Here is a 23,861-nt window from a genome sequence, read left to right on the forward strand (position 1 = left end):
TGAAAGAATTCACTCTGATTTTTGGTAAAATTAAGTCAGATTGTTATTCTTAGGACCCTAATTAAGGGGTAAATTCAGTGGTTTTGTATGAAATCTGATTTGAAAAATTGAAAGAATAGGTCACAAAACTGTATTTTTAGTAGTCTTGAGAAATCTGGAGCAAAAGACAAAAGATTGGGGTCGAAAACACACTATTTTGTGTTTGGCGTAAAATAACTTCGTTAAATTATTAATAAACATACCAACTTTTTAAATAAAATTTGTAGAGAATTCGATTCTGAGTAAGATTAATAAAGATGACTGTCTAATAAATTGTTTTATTTGATTTTTTATTTTTCTAAAATATTTAATCTTTTTGTTTCGTTGCACTGAGCATTTTGTTTCGTTTAATACCTAGTTAAAATCTGGAACATATATGTTTTGTTTTTATAAACTTAGTTCTTAAATATATGTATAGTTTCTCTGGACTTTATTCGTATCATTTTACTTCGAATAAAATTCTCTACAAATTTTATTTATTACCCATTAAAAAAATTATTTTACGCAACTAGTGTGTTTTTCGACTCCTATCTTTTTTCTTTTACTCCAAATTTCTCAAAACTACTAAAAATACCGTTCTCAGATGTATTTTTTCCAATTTTTCAGAACAGATTTCATATAAAACCCCCTAATTTGAGTCCCAAGGATTACAGGATGGCTTAATTTTATAAAAGGCGCAGAAATAAAAGGCAAATCTTTCACCAGCCGACACTCGCTAACGAAGCGTTTCCAAACCTAAGTGTTTTATAAAGCTTCTTCTTTATTTTCACGAGTGGACCATGTCCTGAAAGTTTGTTACATTTTTCGTGAATTACGTTATTTCGAAATTGCACAACATGATTTGAACCAAATCACTGTTCATTACTTGGTTTTTCCGACTTCCGAAAACAGTATCCTTATAAAACCCTCATAAACAGAAACAATATACCCTTACGAAAGTATGTAATTGAAACCCGACGGACAAATTAAATTTTTGATATTTACATCTTTTAATAGGATATTACATCTATAGATTAATAAAAACTGGTATTTTAATATCTGATAATAATCTTCCACAGTAAATTAATGAAGTTCTACAGGAAGTAATAAAATTGATTACTTAAAATCTACGTTTTTGTTCATAAGAAAATATTTTTAAAAAAAATTTCGGCGATGTTTTAAACTTATATATAGAATTTATAAACATAAAATCGTTATAAATCTTTTTTTTTATTAATAATAAAAACAAACCATATACAAAAAAACCAATAAATTATATTATTAATTTATCTGATTTTTTATATTTTTTTAAACAGTATAACCTATAATTTGTGCAGTGTTTATAGTAGATCACTGTTCTACAATAAGAGTTTATTTCTACTTTCTTTTGACCTAGAAATGAGTAACAAAACTGAAAGTGGTATGGCAACCTTGTACCTATGTGTAAGGGTCAGTTAATAAAGAAGAAATAAACAGTCTAAAATTGCCAGCCATCAAACCAGTTTGAAGCTAATCAGTTGTGCAATTTAAAAAATAAAAATAAATAAATATATTATAAATTATAACGCAATTTCGTATTTATATTACTAATATAATACAAATCATAAGATATATAATGTATTATATTTGTTTTTTAATTGATTCAATACGAACTTTGGTTTCTTTTTGGAATATATGAATAAATAATTGAAGACAATTTTTTCTGTTTAGTAATAAATCAATTTTAAATTTCAAATTATCAGTCATGACATCATAAGTAAATTTTTCTAGAACATTTATTAAAAAAAAAAAATATGCATGCATATATATATATATATGTATATATATATATATTTATTTATTTATTTATCGCATAGAAGACCTTAGGCGTTTGAATATAAGGGAACCTAATAAGGGTTGCGCGATGAATGAAAAGGTAATTGGAATCATGCCAAGTCTATTCAGGGAATCGAATCTATGGTATATTTTATGACATCTAGTAAGTCTGTCATTTATAATCTCTAAATATCTTTAATAGCTGTCAATACCAGAGTAACTACGAATATGATTACTTTAAAATTTTAATTTAATTATAATCTTTTACTAAGGTGAACTGTAACAGGAGGTGGTAAAATTTTAACATACTTACGTGTTACTATCAGAAACAAAAATACATGTATTAAATAAAATACATGCATTTTAGTTTCTTACATTAAAATTTTGAAACCGTTAAACTTTTAAATCAAGTATTTTATAAATCATGAAAACAGCTACCGTAAAAATATATCACTTACGGTTCTTTAAATCTTTAACTAAATTAAAAACCTTTAATTTAATTGCTACTTAAATATTATTACGTTATTTATATAAAGAGTGATATTTAAGTATGGAAACAGCTTTATACAGCATATCTGAGAGGTATATGGAGGCAGAAAGGAATAGGGTTCTACATAGTTAAAAAATATCTGAATTATGGTGGGTTTTTAATTTTTGTCCGCCCTCTTGGATCCGCCATATTTAATCAAACTTAGTTTTTATAAATAGGAAGATGAACACGTGATTTCGGCTTTCCGAATGAGGATCTTCAACAAAGGTTTTCAATACATCTAGTGACTCTGCATCAGTTGTGACAGTTCTTGGTCTACCAGTACGAGGACGATTCTTTACAGTACCGGCTTCTTCAAATCGTTTAATATCCAAATAGTGAAAGCATTAAAAAAAATAATGTACGGGAAGGAAAGCAATTTATCACATCATGATAGCATATAAACTGTCTAATACTTGGGGAACGTCAAACAAAACAATATTGTATTTTTATTTTTTTTAGAAGGGCTGTTTCATCATAATTTACTAGAATTTAACTTATGAATGTTTAAATGATTTGTCCTGCTTAAAATAGTTAATTTTATAAATAGTTAAAGCAGAATTTACAGGTGATAGATTTTATTTTTCGTGTAGAGTAAGCAGGACAGTGGTGGCTCGTACCTAAAATTAGTGGGGATGCTGCTCCACAAATTTTTTTCTGGGCCTTTTGAAGGCCGTGGTTTTCTGTAAAATGAAAGTAACGAAAAAATGAATTAAATAGAATAGCTGGAAGCAAGGTAATAATATACTTCTACACTTTATCGCATTCAAGAATATGGTTCATGGTTTTTAAGCACACTGTGCTTAAAAATCGTATTCAGTTTAACCAAATAAATAATAAATTGTCAATACAGGTAATATTTTTTAGTATTATTAGATAATAACTTATAAAATGTCCGCTTAAAACACTATAATCCAATGGCTTAAGTTAAATTTCTATGTACACAGGAACAAATACATAATTAGTTTTTACTAATCACTTTCTCTTTCGCCCTTCCTGCGTGTTTTTGGACAAATTTGGGAATCAAAGAGCCCTTACTTTCCGCCATCTTCTGATCGCTACTGAAAAAACAACTAAACCACTTTCATATTCCTTCCAACGAACAAGGAACGTTCCATACACATGCGGAGTAAAAAAAAACCTTCGGGGAGTAAAACTACCTTCCACCAGCACGCCAGGGTGGAAACTGTGGTAGCGACAGTGCTATCTCTCACTCGCAGTCTCGCGCACAACAGCCAAACACTACGCCACATGATCTATGAAGCGCACAGTTCCATACAAAGACTTTTGTATCTTTTTCATAAACTGGGGTATGCCTACTGGCATCAATCTTAAGAATTATATTATATATTATACAAGTATAAAGAAAGATTTAAAGAAAAAAGGACTCTATTAAATTTTATCGATAATATCAAGTGGAAATAGGGGATGCTGCAGTTCCACAGTGCTTATACGCGAGCCGCTACTGAAGAAGAATAAAGACAGCTTTCCTGGATTTATGAAACACTTTGAATTCTGAAACTTTATTCTAACCAGGAAATTTTATAGTTCGTGAAATTATATTATATATAGATAGTTGAAAGAAACAAACAAAAGTGGTTGTTTTATTTAAATACCTATTAGTACCTCAATGGTAATTAGATTTTAGCCCTAATATTTCATTAAAGAAAGACGAGTGATTTGCAAACATCTAGGATCAAAGATAATTCAATAGGAATGAATGAGAGAAGAATAAAATTTCTTTTAATATCACAGAAATTAATGTTTACATCTTCGTAAGGTTTGAATATGTATGGTAAACGAGATATAAAAAATTAAATCTGGTCGTAAATCTAAATTATAAGTAAAAATAATACTTTTATTACCTTTGTCCAGCTATTTATAGCAATATCTGTTTCTTGAACAGGTGATTCTGTCAAATTCTCTGTCTCTTCCTGAAAAATGAATATATAATATTATATTTTATTTGTCATTTTCCCACGAAAAAATGTATGCAGATATTTTTCAAATAATGTTATTGAAATCATCATAATAAAGAAGAAAATTTTATTAGTAATAAAATCTTACAAATACGTTTATGTATTTAATTATGTATACATCTTATGCATTTTATTTACACCAAAATAAGAATTATTTTTCGGTTACAAAAAACTATTAAAAAAAAAAATTATATACTTACAGTATATTTTACTGCTAAACGTAAATAGAATTTTCATGTTGCTATAATGAGCTCATGGCGGTGATAATGTATTAATTATAGCTTACTCAAATGACTATGAAATGCGATACATGTTTTATTATTGTATAAAATGGTACTCACCGTAACACTTCCTGTATATTTACTTAATAAACAACTCTAGAACTGGTCACACACAATAGTGTATTTGATAATTTACACGATTCAAACATCCTGACAAAAAAAATATGTCTCAGCTAACCGCTTCCTTAATAATAACATGAGGGCTTATAATAATGTCACAGTCCAACAACTGATGACGTTTTAGGATGGAAAGCGAGGAGTAGCTGTGTGTATGGAGCTATTAACGTTCATATAAATTTATATAATAGTTAAAAATTGAAAAATATCAGTAAAATGCAGTATAATCTAATATATGAGTATACTGATATAATTTCAGCTTAAACAAAATTAGTAGTAGTTATAAAAAATTGTTATAATTTTTTTTGTTCTCTTCCTAATAATAACAGACTAATGTAAAAAGTAGTCGAACCAGCCTAACCTGAATGAAATGTCTTATTCCAAGTTTTAAATATGAATCTGTTGACAGATGGTTATCAAAATAAAAGTTCCCACGTTTCCATCCGTTTATAACTTAAAATATATTATTATTTATTACTTAAACATAACAATATTCACATCTTTCAAACAAAGCAATATACGTATTTTCGCGTCATAATAAACAAGAGAAATACATTGACTTATAAGAAAGAATCTTGTAATTTTTTTGATTTTTTAATACATTACGTAGTTATTCTTCAATATAATCAAAATATAATATACACTCTTATTTTTAAATTTTTAAGCTAAAATATTATTGGTTTATAATCCAAGGACACAATTGAAATTTACTTTTCTGAAAAACAGAAATGAATGACAGTTTCGAGTTTTCCAGAATATTTCTTGTATATTTTATGGAAAGTACGCATGTTCATAAATGTATAAGAATGTATACTATCTCCATACTTAGCAAAATACAGATGAATAAATACTTTGCCATTCTCTGTTGATATTTGTATTTGAAAATAAAACAGCAACAAGGCTTTTACTTTGCTGGTTTAAAGGATCTTCCGATTAATTACTTACAATAAATGAAATGTTTCATTTCATAAAAAAAATTCTACTTTTTTAAATGTTTAAATGATATTAATAAAATAAACCTGAATTTTATGCGTCTGAATCTAATATGTACAAAGAATATTTATTCAAATATTTTTCAACTAACAACTCAAAAACGATTAGCCGTAGGATGTTGAAATTTTGGATTTAGACTGTTGTAACATCTAGTTGTGCTCCTTTCGTTTTAATTGCAATCGACTGGATCAAAGGTGTCCAAAAAAGCTCAAAATTAAAAAAAATCGGATTTTGGGCCTTTTATTATGTTCATTGATTCCAAAGTTGTAGCCAAATAAATATTTAATTAATGAAATATTTGGATCTTATAAGGGAAAGGCACATTAGTTTGAGTCAGACTTCATCACCTTTTTTTTTTAAATTTTTCTTTTAATTTAAATATATTGATTTATTAATAATAAGTAACCTCTGATTGTAAAATGTTTTACGATAAATAATAATTCAATAAAAAAAAAAAACAAAATGAAAAAAATATCAGTTACTAATGAAATAAAATTTTATGTACTTTTCATTTAAAGAAAATGTGTATATGTCATTTAATAGGCGTACAAGGAATTCATGTGGTTTCCACATCACATTTTTAAAATTTTATTTATTAATTTTACATTTCTATGTATTGTGATTCATTTATCCATGGTTTTAATTAATCATTACAAAAAAATGCTGCAATTCTGGATCTTTTTAAATATCCCTTAAGTAGCATACCCAACCGCACTTAAAATTATCTATATGATGTTTAAATGTATATGAATCTGAATAAAACATTCATTTATTTGTGTGTGATACACACAATGATTATTTATTTTTGTATAAATAAAATATTTATTATATTTGCTGAGATTTTTTACAAATAAACTGTTTGAAAAATGCGTTTTCTTCTGTTTAAAAAGGTTGGTTGTAGTGTTATAAGTCTTTGTACATGTTATAAGCAAGAATCCGTAAGTAATTTCAAAAACATTATTGAAAAAAAAATCGCGGCTTCCATATCAGAAATATTAGTTAGAGAGATTTTATATATATATGAAGAGGTTTTATTTAACAATTAATTATAAATAAAAAGGTAATACTGTAATATTTTGGTTAATAATACAGTCGGAAAGTAAAGCTTTGTTGCTGTTTTATTTTCAAATGCAAATATCAAAAGAGAATGGCAAAGTATTTAGTCATCTATATAAATTTATATTTTGCTAAGTATGGAGACAGTATACGTTCCTATACATATGTGAACATACGGCCGTTCCATAAATATACAAGAAATATTCTGAAAACTCGAAACTGTCATTCATTTCTGTTTTTCAGAATAGTAAATTTTAATTGTGTCCTTGGATTATAAACCAATAATATTCAAGCTTAAAAATGTTAAAAATAAGAGTGCATATATTTTGATTCTATTGAAGAATAACTACGTAAATATTTTACTTTTAATATTACTATCATTAAAAAAAAAATATTTATTATTAAAGATAGTGATTATGGAAAAGCAAAACAAACGTTTTCAGAAAGAATGAACAAGTACTGGAAATAACGGAAAGAAGATGAAAAGAAGAAAGGAAATGCAACCAGATTTAAAAAGGTCTAACCGAAAGAGGTAGAAGATAATAAAACCAACAAATTTATTTTCATAAACCTTTTGCCAAAAAATTTACACACAAAGCAGCAATAAATTAATTATGTTACATAAGGTAAATTAACAAATCTTGTACTTAAAATAATAATAACAATAATAAAAATTATTGGTCAGTAGATTCCAGTTTCTGGATACAATCAATTGAAATTCGATGATGGTATTTCTTTAATTTCCTTAAGATGATAATAAATTTCTGATCTAACAGAAATTTATTTCAGATATTTTTCTTGCTGGTTTTATATATTTATCTGTATGATAATAACTTTACTAAATAAAAAAAATTGAGATTGTACGAATAAAGGATACAAATTTGATCTAAATGCTAACGTTAAAACAAATTTCAACAAATGAAACTTTCTCATTATCAAGAGAAAAAATGCAAATAACTTAGTAAATTATTATTTTTTAATAAGAATCATTATAGTTCATACTTTATTCAACATATATTTTCCAAAAATCCTCATAATAAATATAAATTTTTGAATTTATTCTTTGGAAAACGTGTATCACCAAAAATTCTATGTATAACGGGAGTCCTTAAAAATTATAAAATACTAATGAAACTAACGGAAGAAATCTGATATCAATAATCCGGTGTTCGTATCTCAACTAGGACTTGTCATTTTTCTACAAATTCAGTATTTTAATCGTTGATATTATAAAAATCGTTACTGTAATTGGGCATACAAGGAAAATTAAATAAATTGCTAACGCCAGACTTATATAAGTTATGCAACCAGCGTGACAGATGTGGTGTGCGTTTATATTTACATTAGTTGAAGGAAATAATATTGAATTTATCAAGAAGTCAATTTGCAAATAAAGTTACACATTTTTGCTAACATAAAGGAAATGAGCACTAGATTATCCCCTGAAAAAAGCGCTACAGTCGGTGCATCTCGTTGAAGAATATAGTAAAATAAATATTTCTATAAATAATTTTAATCTTACAAAAGACTTTCATAGTGCTGATATAACCTATTATGCTGTACATGACCTAATTGTTCGACTAAGACTGTTGAAAGTTGTATGCAAAGCTACGGGACTGATAAAAATATTTTTTTCGAAGATGGTAAACGAATTTAATAGGACAACATATATGAATATTGAATAGTTGAGGCCAGGAAAATGAAATCTCTCTCTGACAAAAATTATTATTTTTTTGTCACATTTGAAAAACAGAATGATAAAATATAACTGAAACTTACTAATCATTTCGTAAAACATTTCACAAAAAAATATCTATGAGTAGCTTTACTTAACTGTGGGCAAGAGGTTTTGACCCTACAGATGGCATAAAGAACAGAGTAAACTGTATTAATATTTTAAAGAAGTGTGTTTCTCTAACGGTATAAATACGCATGCTCCAGACGGTACGAATATTCATAAAATATATTGCCAACGGTCACTCATCAAACAAATGACGGAATTTATTGTTGAATTACAACAATATTTAAATTTTAGATTATCTAAGTAATTCACCTGATATTAAAAAAATTATTTAGAATTTTACCTAATTATTAGGAATAAATTTAAAAATATAACAATCGCCACACAAAAAATCTGTGTCTGATTTCACTATGATTATAAAAAACTTTTTTTAAATAATAAAAAACTGAAAGACTTATATTATTTAAATTAGCTCAAAAAGCGCAAAATAAATATAAAAATTGTTTTGTATATTGATTTTTAAATATTTTCATAACTATGGAGTTTTTAAATAACTTCAAGCATAATCCTAGAAATTAATGTATACTTAAATATTTGAATTATTTGTAATATAAAGATTTTAATAAAACTTAATTGATAATAGAATAAAAATTATCACTATTTGTTACCGATATACATTTTTACATCATTAAGAATTCACATCATTTTCATTTATAAAATGCACGTGTTTGGTTTACGCTACTTATTTATAATGGTTATATGCTATGCTACTGATACTAATAAATGGGCTTTTAATACGTAACGATCCTTTAAATGTAGCAAAAGAAGTAAGTTTATCGCTAAGCTATTGTAACATAAATATTGCTGTAGTTTTATATGAAATAAAAACGTGCACTTAGGTTGTTAGTAACAGAAATAAGTAGAAGAGTAATTATGACAAATAATAAGGAAGTATTTTTTTCTTCTTTTACTTACATTATTTATCAGGGTATCATTATTCTCCTCTCTTGGTTTATTTGTTCCATTGTCTTTTGTCTTAATATTATTATTATTTTCTTCTATTGGTTTTTTATCTGGTGCATCTGTTTCTTGATTTGTAAAATTCTGTAAAAATAAAAATTATCACATGAAAATCAAATTGTAAATGCAACTTTTTTTTGCAAAAATTTATTTAGTCCCTTTTAAAAAGGAATATAATAAAATGTATTTTAATTTTAAAAGAAATATTAAATAATTTTTATTTAAAAATTAAATACCCGTTAATTTTTAAATAAAACATTATCTACTTTATAAAAGAGTCACTTGAAATGTAACAGATTGGTGAAAATTAGATGGGTTGAAGAAATTTGAAATGAAAAATTCTTAAAATGGAATAGAAAAGGGAAGAAATTTATGGGACAATCTAGAAAAAAGCAAATAAAATTAAGTAAATTCGGTGTGGAGGAACGTGTGTACAATAAAACCTATATAAAAAAGATAAAGATTATATTATATAGACAGAAAAGTATTGTATGAAAAGAAAAAAAATTATACCTTATTTCCTGGTTTGTCCTGATGTGAACAGGGCGACATCATGTAAGTTGTTTAATTGGCTTTTCAGCAGCAGCGAATGAGTAAGAGCTACGCAATGTGTGCAGTACATTTGCATTCCGGGATTAGAGCTAGTGCCGATAAACTCATGCTATAACAACGGCTATAAAAACGTGCGTATTTGCCTATCGTGTGTTATTGGGAGTGAGTGATTTTCAATACGCTGTTTGTTTACATGAGAATAGAAGTAAATAAATAAAGTATAACCGGCTATAAAATTTATAACTGTAAATTATAATAAATTATATTAAAAAAATATCACTTTAATATACATACAGTTTAATAAATGCATAAATTAATATAATTTCCTTTTAAACTGAATAAATCTAATTTATCCAAATATGACAAGTAATAGTTAGGCGACATATAAAATCCAACGATATTATACTAAATAATACTAATTATATAATTGACGGAATTCAATTAAACTATTATTTCTATAAAAATTAAGTTTCACAACGGGGAAAACAATCTTTAAAGATATGGAAAGGTGAATTTTTTTTATTTGTGATAAACAGTACCCAACAAGTACAAATTATTAATTAAATAATAAAAGAATAAGCTAAATTTATTTTTAAATAAAATATTATGAATGAATTTAGAAAATTAGAAAATTTTAAACCATTAAAAATTTACTAAAATTACAGCCGCATGAGAATAGGATTTTAAAATATTCGTATTTAAGCGTTAACAACTAAAAAAAAATTATAAAATTTATAGAAGACTCTATATATATATATATAAACTGTATATATATAAAAAACTAAATAAGTTAGAAAATTATCCAAAAAAATAGAAAATTTTCTAATGCAATTCATTAGGTCAACAACAAAACAACAAAAACAGAAAACCTGGACGTTTCGTTCAAGATGTAGGATTTTATCAAATCAAACCACAAATGACAAAAAAAAAAAAACAACACCAAGTGTTGTTTTATAATAAAATTGTCTATTATTAATACTATGTTTTAGAAAATTTTCTATTATTTTGGATAATTTTCTAACTTATTTAGTTTTTTTATATTTGGCTAACCAAACAATAGAGTTTAATTATTATTTAATTTATGTATATATATATATATATATTTATATAAAAGGAGAAGACCGTATCATGGCAGAAATCCTAAAGTATGGAGAAAAAACCGTCTGAAGAAAATACATCAGATCTGCGAGGAGATATGGAAGACCGAAAAGATACCAAATGACTGGAAATGTGCGTTCATCCACCCACTGTACAAGAAAGAAAATCGAACAGACACCAACAACTACACAGGAATATCACGTCTCCTGTAATCTACAAAATCCTATCCAAAGCCCTATTATACAGAGTCGACCAACAAGCAGAGCATCTAGTAAGAGAATATCAAGAAGGATTCAGAAAGATAGATCCTGCACGGAACAAATCTTTAACCTCAAAAACATCTTGAGACTCCGAGAATAAAGAAACACCAAAACTATAATCACGTTCGTGGATTTTAAAAAAGCACGTATCCTTTTTTTAATGTCGTAACATTGACAGACAATCGCTCTTTAAAATACTAAAAAATTCGGCATGAAAGTAAGAACTGTAATCAAATAAACACTAACACCACCTTCAAAGTTACATTCCTCGGAGAAATATCGGAACCGTTTGAAATAAAAACAGAAGTGAGACAAGACTACCCCACCCATTTTACTCAACCTAATTCTGAAAAAAAAAAAACAATAAAAATATGGAAACAAGAACTGGAAAAGAAGACATGAAAAGGATACAATTAAGAAAAAGGGAAGACACCTGGTAATAGAGTATTTAGTGTTGGGCAGATGATATCGCCTCACTCGAGCAGAACAATAAAAAGGGGGGCGCAAAGAATGATTGAGATACTGCAAGAAATCGCTAAAAAAACCGGCCAACAAATATCTTACGAAAAGATGGAAACTAATCACCAAAAGGAAAAGTACATGAAGACAAAATACGGCAACATAAAAAAAATAGACAACTTAAGTAGTTGGAGGAGAATGGATATAACTTAACGGACTGGGTAAAATAACAAACATAGAACATGTTAAACATGGAACAAGCATATGAATTTACGCAAAAACAGATGCAACAATCGTAGCATATCCTACAAAGCCAAAATCAGACATTACAACACGGTCATCAAACCGGAAGGACTATACGCATTGGAATGACTAACACTCAGCAAGAAAGAAGAAATACAAGAAATTGAAAAAAGAGAAAGGCGAATACTCGGGAAAATATTAGGACTAAGGAAAACAGAAGACGGCACATGGAAAATACGGACAAACGAGAGCCTCTACAAATACATAGCGACCTTCACAGACACCATGCGGCAGTGAAGCGCAAAATTCTACGTACATCTCAAAAGAATGGACGACGGAAGACTGAACAAAAGGATCTTCAACCACCTTACACAGATGAAAGTAACGACCAACTGGTTAAAGAAAGGCGAAAGGACCTGGAGGAAATAAAAATTACAGAAGACATACAAGATGAAGATAAATTCAGGAAAATAATCGAGATTTAAGAACTTCAAAGACAAAGATCACAAGCCAAGGACAATAAAGAAGAAAACAGAAGCGGAATCATAGCGAATATATGAAAAAGTTCTGGGAAGTAAAGAAGAAAAAATTGTTAACTGAGTACCCCGTGGTTCAAAGAAGACCAAAACGAATATGAATGAATATATATAGTAAAAGTACCTTCCGAAACGAAATAATATTACTTATTTATTTTTTGGTGGATGAATTGCACAGAAGCTCTGAAGTTTACACATCTTTAATGATTCATAGAGGCTCCCACCATTTACTTTTCCGGTAGTCCTCCACTCCTACTGCTTCAGAGCCAATGGTGTTTGTCAGCAGTCCTCTAAAGCCCTCATACCTTTTTTTTACAACACTGCACTTGGCACTGGGCAAAGATGTCCCCCCTCAGCCTTCATTGAAACCTCACCTCATCGGCACGCAAATTAGTAGCCGATTCTCTAGCCTCCTCGGCAATTTTTCGCTTGGTATTGCGTTGAAATTTCGTCCTCTTACAGACTCTTAAGACTTCGAGCGTCTCTCTTCTGAAGCTTGTAAGTGGAATATGGAATTTTTTAGCGTATGAAAAATGCCATGTCTGACCGGGATTCCAATCTCAGGACGAAAGACCTAAATGCTATCATTCCGCCACGGAGATTGTCGGAATGGTAGCGTAGAATTTCAATATTAACTAAACATTAAAATATTTTACATTTACATAATGTAAAAGTTTAATATAGAAATTGGGTTAATAAACCGAGGTAAAAATTCAGTACATTGTACTTACTCAATTCATGCATATTTTACTCCTTTCTATCATCATTCGCTTGTTTAACTTCTGAAAATTCTGAATGTGCATTAACATTCACTGTCCTCTGTGTTGTGATAGAAAAGTATGTTTGTATTACAAACATACAACATGTACAACTAATAGTATGTTTGTATTGTAATTAGTACGAGTTACATTAAATTTTCTAAAGGACATTTTAGGTATCATTAAATGTCATAGAGGGAAACAAATTCACTTATATACAATAATAAAATAAAATAATGCTAATTAAAAAAATGATGCTATTTAGGCGTAATAATTATTTTTGTTTGTAATTTAAAGGATTTTAACATGTTTTCAGCTTTGTTAAAAATTCACAATTTTTAACAAAGCTGAAAACTTGAGATACGCGTACTTCTGGCGGTCGCAAACTATTAACAACTATTATAATACAACAATCGAAACTATTATAATACAAACATACAAAAATTTTTATATTATAATTACTATAATGCAAAATTATTAATACAACAGGTATTTATTATTACTGATGCAGTGGATCATCGGTTCACGAATATTTTTTAAATATTTTAATACAAAAGTATTTTATAATGCGTTTTCTTTCTCCTTAATTTGAGGAGATTATTTGTGTATAGCAACAATAAAAATATCATTTGACTACCAAGAACGTACACGCAACGCCGACGGGTTCTTACATGCCACAGCGCACATGTACGACTTGTCTGTCTCGTAGATTCACCGCACCGCACATGTACGAACAACTTTCTTAATGGCCACTATAAAAGGATTACTGTACGTTCATCCAGCAGTTAAGCGAGTCGATCGTGGTTATCCTGCAGACTTACGACAGTACAGAGCTACAGTTGTTTCCGGTGTATTACTTTGTAATCTGATTTCAAAATATTGTTATTTGTTACTTCTCCATTTGATAAAATTGAAGTGCTAGTGTTGGCATACATATCTCGAAAAGGACTTTTTTTTTCTTATGTACACACTTATTTACGTACTTCGTTTGAATTAATTTGTTTTAGTTTAGTTGACATAAAATATAAATCAACATGAATTGTTGATATATGTTGTGGCTTATTAGAGCAAAAACGGATAGAACATCGTCAGTAAAAATCCTGTATCATCCTTCTTATGTTATAGGTTGTCCTTCTTATTGTATTATAGGTTGATGAAATAGCAAACTAGTAGCCCATTTAATTATTAAAGAAAAAAATTGTTTATAAGTTTTAACAATTTATTAAAGTATAATAATTTTCTTTTCTGCGAAAGATAGCAGATTTTATAGATTATTTTCTACAGAAATAGACATTTTTAATTTGTTTATATATTTTCTGTTTGGTGTTTCTTATGGTTGTAATATATGCAAACATTTAAGATACAAGTTACATTTGCCAAAGTTTCTTTCTCTGGGTTTAATAGTGTTCACTATTCAGCCAGTCTCTATAGTGAACTGAGTGCAGATGCTGTTCGTAGGACTAAATCTAATCTGAATTACTAAAGGCTGCTGATATATAATTAATATATAAATTAACTTACCCTGTTATGTCTGGCATAAGACGCTTATTATTTTTCGAAATTGCTGTGATGTTTTCATAAATTATTTGTGTTTCGTATCAAATTGTCTACAAACTTAGGTAACGGTATCTGTCAATTACGAGTATATGCACTATTTTGTAATAACTTATTGAAGACTGTGTAAATAAATTACACAATTTTCGGGCCAGGGCAAGAAAGTAAACTACTCAGATATATCACGAAGACTGACCGTCCTTTACATCTATTCTTGTAAAATGATTAGCCGGTAGAAATATTAAGTTGTATTTTCTTAGAAAGTTAGAATAATTTTGTGATTAACCAAAGGTCGCAGATCTAAATTCATTTTAAATCGATTTAAATTTGCATTATCTTTATAAGTAAAATTGAAACATAATGAGGAAAAATGTTAAAGTTTACACTATTTTTAGAACATGATCAAATTTGATATAAGGGTGAAGCAGAATAATTTATCCTTTTCCCGATCTTGAGCTTAATTTGCTATAACCTTCTTTGAATTCAACCATAACTTAAAATACTTATGGGGGTTCTGTCAAACATTAGAATTTAATTAATTTTTTACATCACACACACACACACAAACACATACACGCGCGCGCGCACACTCACACACACAAATATATATATGTATGAGGAAATAAAAAACATAGTTCGACATGTATAGTATTGTCTGTATAAATTTAAAATAATTCTTTTTGACAATTTAAGGCGTTAAATGAATTTTTTACTACAAGCAATGATAAGCTTCACTGAGTACAACAAGAATAAATCACTTGGTAATGTTTACTCAGATGATTCGGTTCATTAGAGAACTAATTTATTCAGTTCAGGGTTAACAAACTTTGCTAGTTTAGTTTGGTATATATATATATAAGTAGTATAAATATAAAGTATTAAATTTAATTCTAAGCTTTTATTTAAATTTGAAATATATTTTAAAAATTACAATTTTATTAACTGTAATATACAAAATAGAGAAATATTAAAATTCGTTTAAACACGAGACTCAAATTTAGGAAACAATCAGATCATCTAACCTTGAAATACTTCGTTTTCAGTAAAAATGTTCAAATGTCTTCACGTACCCGGTAATACTTCGTTCACGAAATTTACATAATGATATTAAAATTTCAAACCAAAACGTGTTTGCAGGAAATAATACTGCTTAAAACTAAATAATTATATTAGCTGTTTATTTTTTTTTTTATAATAATATATTTTTAAAACGGTTGGAATGAACTTATTTTTTTTCATTATAACATTTAATTTATTTAGTATTTCAAATAAAAAGTGCAGGAATAGTAAGTATACAGTCAAACCAATTAAATATAGATAAATACGTAATTTATTAATTATTTTTTTTAAAACACAAAATAGTACTAAATTTCATCTTTTGTCGAATTAATGCAACAGCAAGAATTACAGTGCTATATATTGGTATAACATATTGCGTTACTGTATAACTGAAAACATTACAGAAAAAACAAGATACCATACAACTTAAAAACATTCAGAAAAACAGCATAGGTCAACTAAGTTTAAAATAAATTATACAAATTTATCAAACAAAAAATACACTTTACAGAAAAAAAAAATGATAAAAAAATGATACTTTACAGAAAATTATATTGAATTTGATACAAATTTATGTATATCTTCTTCTTTGTTTATTATTAATTTTTTTTTCGGTACTTTGTTTTTGTTTATTTATTTAATTTCAACATATATAAAGACGAATATTAATGTGTCAGTTTGTCTTTTACACAAATTTACAGTTTTATTCCGCTAGTGATGAAATTTTGCACACTAACAGTTTTACACAACAGGATAATTTTTATCTATATTTGATTTTGGAAAAACTACTCCCATTCCCCCTTTCCTACCCCTTTAAGCAAAGTTTAAACGAGTAGCTTTGCGGTTTTTTGCAAATATCTCAAAAGTTATGAAGAAATCGACCAAAATGGACGTAATTATCTGAAACCACATAAAATTTACAACAAAATGCAATCTTCAAATTTGAAAATTGTTGCAAAAGTGTTTTATTCATTACCCTGTTGTGAGTGTGAGTCATTTGCTATCGCCTTCTCATCCGTTTTCCATTTCATTGTCGATCTTACTCGCTCAGCTTTAGCCTACAAAAACCCGCAAACTTACCTTCAAGCTACATCCAGTGTTGCCAAAACTGAGATCAAACGAGCATCGAAGAGCTAGCAAGTACGCGTGTGAACCTGTTTGTGTGTATATATATATATATATATATATATATATATATATAGATATATTTATGTAATATATACATTGTACATAAATATAAAATAGCCCGAAAATTACAATTAAGTATCTACCCTCAAAAATAGCAAGCATCTCATGATTGCTATTACTAGGGAAAATGAAGAGTGAACTGATCTTCCGTTGCCTTCTTCACTGAGTCAAACATAATATTAAACATAAACATAATATCATTAGCGTGCTAAGCCTATCGAAATTCAGGTGTTATCCAAATTTACAAGCGACATCTTTATCGTTTCATCACAGCGATTGGTTGATAGTGAACATTATTACACTTTGAGAAAGAAAGTTGATTTATACTACCTGTACTTTATGTCTTTACAGTTATAAAATTTTCTATCGAGAAACAGGGGATTTTTATAAGAATACTCAGTAAGGGACTCAAATTTATATAAAACGATGGTATTAACGATGATAAATATCTATGTTAAACGGATACTGAAATAAATTGGGGGGGGGGGGGGGGCGGGAACGTTTATGTTACAATACATTTCAATTGAAATCTAAACCTGGATGACAATTTCGAATATCAAACGATCATTATCAATGGATAATACAGGACATTTTTACATGTAAATAAATAAAAATAATAAAAAGATTACATTAGATGACAAATAAAAAATATTTACGCAATCCAACAAAAAGAAAGGAATTTTTAGAGTAGGAGAGAAATAAATAAACATAAGCACTATTATTGCTTTCTACAGAGACTGCAAATACTAATTTCTTGTTTTCTTTTATAAATTTATTTTTCACATAGATTTTTCCATGTAGTCTTCTAATGATGATTGTTTAACAATTAAAATGGAAATCTAGATTTAACTTCTTTGTGACCTATTCTTAAAATATAAGTTTTCTTTTTAATTATAATTAATATTTAATGGAAGTATTAGCAAAAGCAGTAAATTTTTATAGAGAACTGCTTTGCAAACATAATAAAAATAATTTGTGGATATCCATAGACGTATTTGATGCTTTATTAAAAAAATAGGTTATTTCTCAAAGGAAACTATTATTAAATTATTTTAAAGGTAACCTTTGATAGACAGGAGAATAGTTAGATAAGTAATTATAGTTAAATCGAATGGTTTTAATTAAATCCGTTTACGATTTCCCACGATCATCTTAAAACCAACTTATATAACCATATATCGTGTCATCCTGTGTAAATAAATCATCATAGATTTTAACAAGACATTATTACATCCATATTTTTAAACCTTTATTAATTTGTAATAAAACAGGATACATTATATTTAAATAAACTATTAACAGCTCATGTTTGTTTCCTTTTTACTGCTGCACAATATCCTGTCTCTTGTTGAAATAATTTTATCAAACGTCTATTAATTAAATTATTTAAATATTTTTACCCAATAATAGTAATTTAACGGCAGTATATTTTAATGGCAATATTTTCTTAATATAGGTTTAATAATTAGTAAATAAATAATTCTACAATACTTTGACAACATATCATATATGGACATGAAATCTTTCTAGTTAAACAGATTAATTTAATTAAAAGTATTACTAATGAATGGATTTCAATCGTTTATTCTCTTATTACCAATGTATGCGTCATGCGTCAGTTTTCAATTAATAACACTATATTCATGATGACGACTGCCAGTCTGTTGATCTTTCACGTCTAAAAGCTAAATTTTAAATATCTATTGCTTCCTAGGTTTCGTTACCGAGTCATCAATTGTTTATAAGTTTTAATTAACTATTCATTGTAGTTTGCCAACCTCAGGCGTTACGCAGATATACAAAAACTGACACTGTTAGAACACAAACAAGAGATATAGATGTTTTAAACTAAATAAAAGTCTCACCTTACATTCCTGAGACTTCTGACTGGTGTACCATTCACTAGCTGGGAAAAACATGTGAACTGTGATTGGATAAGACTAACTGGCGAAGTATTCCCGAGTTTACAGTCAATAGTTTATGATTCAGCAAAACACAAAGTTGTTTTGCGTAAGTTTTGGACCTCTGGAGAACTTTCCAAGGCAATAGTTCAGTTTCTTAAATCAATTTATAGTTAATCACTTAATCATATTTAAAGTTCAATTAGTTAATCGTTCAATATCGTCAATTATTTAATCAGTTAATCAGTTACTCATCTAATCAGTTATATTAATAGAATCATTGTAACAACTACATTTAATCTCTGGGCCTAATAGAAGTAATTCACCATTGATATCAATTAACTTAAACTTTAAAAGTTTGATTAACTTTAAAAGTTAATCAACTTTTAAAGTTTTATATGCTTTGGGTTTATGTAAATAGGTATAATTAATTAGTTTTATAAATAATTATAACGAGATTTTTATCTCTTTGTACCGACGTACTGATCATTGGCACCTTAGATCTAATTAGTATGAGGCAGACAAGAAAAAACTTATTTATAAAAATCACATATTTTGTTGCAAGACTACATTATTCCATCATAAAAATAACATTTTTATGATTTTTATTTCTTGCTCATATTACCCTTTTTCGAATAATTCACATAAAGAAAATTAAGATGATTATGCTTTTACCGATTTTTCTGTTTTTGTTTGCGCATTTTTGTCAGAATTTATTACGGAATCCATACTGTAAGGACCTTAATAAATTTTGTTTTAATGTTATAAGTCAGTGTTTTTTGTCAAATTTTGTTTTGTTTTATTTTAATAAAAATCAAATTTCTTCAACACACAATACTTCATGTTTAATTAGTTGACGTTACATATATAGATTTTTTCTGAGAATAAAATTCTCTTCAACCTTTATTTGCAAAATGTTATTTATTTACTGGAAATTTAACAAAGTTATCTAAAGAAAAAATTAACGAAAGATTTAAAAAAGTAAAAATTGTATTTTGTGACAGCAATTTTTTGAGACAAATGATTATTTTTCTGAAACCTGCTCGATTCAAGTATTCAGTTCAAAGCCCATATGAAATCATCAAATTTACCCATTTAATTTATGTTTAAAAAATTTCAGATGAAATCTGAAATGATTTCATCAGTTAAAAATAATTTTAACACTTTATTTTATCCTCGAACTATATGCAAAAAAATCAGGACGAGAAATTTCAGAGAAAACTGTAATTTGAAAAAATTTATATTTACGAATTTTTTTCTTTATTTTCACTTGTAAAACGTATCATGAAATTCTTTGCATTTATTCAAGAGACGTTCTGTTGATGCTGTTACTGTTGTGTGATAACATAACTGACAGAATACGCATAAAAGGAACAAAAATAGTCGCATACGTATTTATTTATATAATTATTTTTTTAGAAATAAATTCTCATTGACTCGCTGCTTATTATCTTTTTCTCTGAATTGACCATTCTTGCAGAAATGTCTTCTTCGTCAGAACACACAAGTATATAAAATCTGAATTTAAATAAAGTTAAAAAGTAAAGCAATAGAGATAATTTTTAACCATTAATTGATTAGTCAACATAACATATCTTTTTTGTTAAAATAAAATGAACAAATGAAACTGAAAGAATTAGAAATAGATCAAAATATTAAAATAGGAGATACACATTTTAACTTAAATATAAATCTTTTTGCGTTTACAGATGATTTACTAATATTAGAAAAAGACAAAGAAGAAACCAGAAACAAAATTTTAGATTTAGAAAAATGTGCAAATAAAATTAATTTCCAAATCTTGTTTGAAAAAATGGAATGATTCTCTAATTCTAGATATAAAAATTCAACAAATAAAATTAAAATTTCAGAAAACAAATTTCTAAACAGTGTCAAACAATTTAAATATTTAGGAGAAACATAATCCCAAATGAAACAGATAAAGAAACAATTAAGTATAAACAGTAAAACTGGAAGAAGCTATTTTCAAGTTCCGTTTCACTATAACAAAAAATGTTTATCTAAAAACTTAAAAATCAAACACTATAAAACGGTAATTCTACCTCAAACCTTATATGGATCTGAATGTTTACAAATCTTCTCTAGTAAAGAAATATTTAGATTAGAAATAAATATCAACGAAAATATATGAACAAACGAGTACAGAAGATCAAAAGTACAGATTTAGAAGTACCATGGAAATTTATGAAAATTTAGAAAAAAAGAACAAACAATAAAGAAAAGAAGGCTAATATTTTTTGGTCATATCTATAGAATGGAAGATAATAAATAGATTGACTAAACAAATATTAAACTACTTTGATAAAAGAAAAAACAATCCTAAGTGATTCATAGAAATTGAAAAAAATTAAAAGGTTTAGAATCACAAAAGATAGAATAGAAAATTATAAAGTTTGTTCATAAAAGGTTTCCAGAAGGGAAAAATAATCTAAACTTGAAAGAAAATGGACAGAGGAAAAAAAAGAACAACAAACAATCAGAATGAGAATATTTTGAGAAAAGAAAAAGTCCAGAATTATGCAAACATGATCCTTAGACGGTCTGAAATTGGTATCGTCATTCCTACGGTAACAAGCTTCTCATGCCAAGCTAAAGGAAAATTAGCTTGAAGCAGTTTTGATTTCTTTACTCAGATAATCGCTGAGTGAAGAAATCAAGAAACGCACCGATGTCTCCGTACATTGATGTGGCAAGCCAGTCGTAAAGCAGGAGATCTTCAACTTACAAGTCACTTTCACTAAATTCACCGATTTATATTTACGTTAGGTTCGGGTAAATTTAATGTAGCAGTATGCGTTGAATCTACAATTTAATTAAATTCTAAAGATTTAACAATTACCAGAACATCGGCTACCTTATAAATTGGCGAATGCAATAATTTGTCAAAACGTTAGTTGACTTCGCTATTGGATTGAATTAGCTGGAAGGTATGACTGTAAATTATAGACACCCAGGTGTGTAGAAGTCCAGCGATGAAAGTTATAGCCAAACATATCTGTGGAAAAATGAGAGAAAATACTCAAACCCGTTGGATTGAAAAAGGTGAGTAAGTCACAGTTTTATTATATGCATTCCAGCCTGAATAAGAATTTGGGAGATAAGTCGTACATTACTGATAATTACGAGAGTCGGTTTATAAATGTATTTAAGACTAGAGCAGGGCAGCTTTGGTTGAATAATGAGCCCAGTAGAGAGGGAAAAGATAACGTATCTGTTCTCTTTGTAACTCTGGTAAGTGTCAGATTTTGACGAATTAAGAGCAGAGTGGTTTGGAAAGTTTAGGTGTTCTTTGGTAATCCACCGGGTGGTATAGTGGTCAAACTCGTCATCATAAATCAGTTGATTTCAAAGACGAGAGTTCTAAGGTTCAAATCCTAGTAAAGGCAGTTACTTTAATACGGATTTGAATACTAGATCGTGGATATGGGTGTTCTTTGGTGGTTGGGTTTCAATTAACCACACGTTTCAGGAATAATCGACTGTACAAGACTACACTTCATTTACATTCATACATATCGACCTCACTCATCCTCTGAAGTAATACTTTACGATGGTTCCGGAGGCTAAACAGAAAAAGAAAGGTTATCCGACAAGGAAATTGTTAGTTATCTCAATGGGTTATCTAACTGGAAAATTTTAGTAGAATACGTAAATACACTAGCTCATAGAAAACAGCTGATTTTCGAATTTAATAATTAGTGTAACTGAACTATTTAGACAATTTATTTTGTAAGATAAGGTTGGTTTCAAATGTTATATTTAGTATTATTTAATAATTATTAATGAAATTGAGTAAGATCATATTCAGTTTTATTGGGTTGCCAACCTGGCAGACGACTTTGTTCATGCAGGTAGTGTGGCGACGCCGATCTCCGTGGAGCCGAGTGGTAGCGTCTCGGCCTTTCATCCGGAGGTCCCGAGTTCGGCATGGCATTTTCACACGCTACAAACCATTCATCTCATCCTCTAAAGCAAATAATATCTCACGGTGGTCCCAGAGCCTTTTTAAAAAAAAGATAGTGTGACGATATTCTAATAAAACATTTTTATCAGTCTTATTTTATTTTTTGTTTTTTTCCTTCTTTTATTTTGTTTACTGGTGTTCTTTTTGTAATTTTTTACTTTTTAAAAAAAAATACACTATTATTATACAATATTATTATTATATATGACAGGAAAATGATTATTAAAGCCCTTACTGGATTATCCAGTAAATCTGTGGATTTTTTAATTTATTTTGAATGTAATTAAACATAACAACTAGGCTTTTCTGTATTCATTGTGATTACAAAAAAAACTTTCATATTTATTTCATTTTCGTAAAATTATAACTTCCGGCAATAAATCAAAATTCTTTTGTTTAAAATCATATTACCAGTATATAGAATTATTAGTTAACCTTCTTTTTAATATTAGAACTGTCATAATCTTCAATGACATTACTATCATTATAACAATTAAAAAAAAATCGGACAAGAGAAAGGATAAGAATTTCTAAAATGAAATTCTTTAACGCGAGTGGTTAACTATAACAAACTAACCAATCGAATACGAGTATAACAACAGTAATGTGGTTAGTAATTGCGTGATGATCAAAGAGACAGGTTGAGAATACAGAAGAATTGTGGGTAATAAAATATAAATAAATGTACATTAGATAGTTGTATCTAATGATGAGAACTC

At 27.9% G+C, this 23,861-nt stretch overlaps 1 protein-coding gene across 4 annotated transcripts in view; it reads right to left on the reverse strand.

The window, feature by feature from the left end:
• Window positions 1-23,861, reverse strand: part of LOC142325156 (uncharacterized) — a 506,788-nt gene that overhangs the window by 87,554 nt on the left and 395,373 nt on the right. For all 4 annotated transcript variants that reach the window (XM_075366560.1, XM_075366557.1, XM_075366558.1 and 1 more), the window contains exons 8-9: window positions 9,505-9,633; window positions 4,228-4,296 (exon numbers count right to left, since the gene is read on the reverse strand). In XM_075366560.1, coding sequence (XP_075222675.1) covers window positions 4,228-4,296; window positions 9,505-9,633 — 198 coding nt within the window. The remainder of the gene's footprint in view (window positions 1-4,227; window positions 4,297-9,504; window positions 9,634-23,861) is intronic.

Source organism: Lycorma delicatula, chromosome 5 (genome assembly GCF_047948215.1).
Source record: "Lycorma delicatula isolate Av1 chromosome 5, ASM4794821v1, whole genome shotgun sequence".
NCBI lineage: Eukaryota > Metazoa > Arthropoda > Insecta > Hemiptera > Fulgoridae > Lycorma > Lycorma delicatula.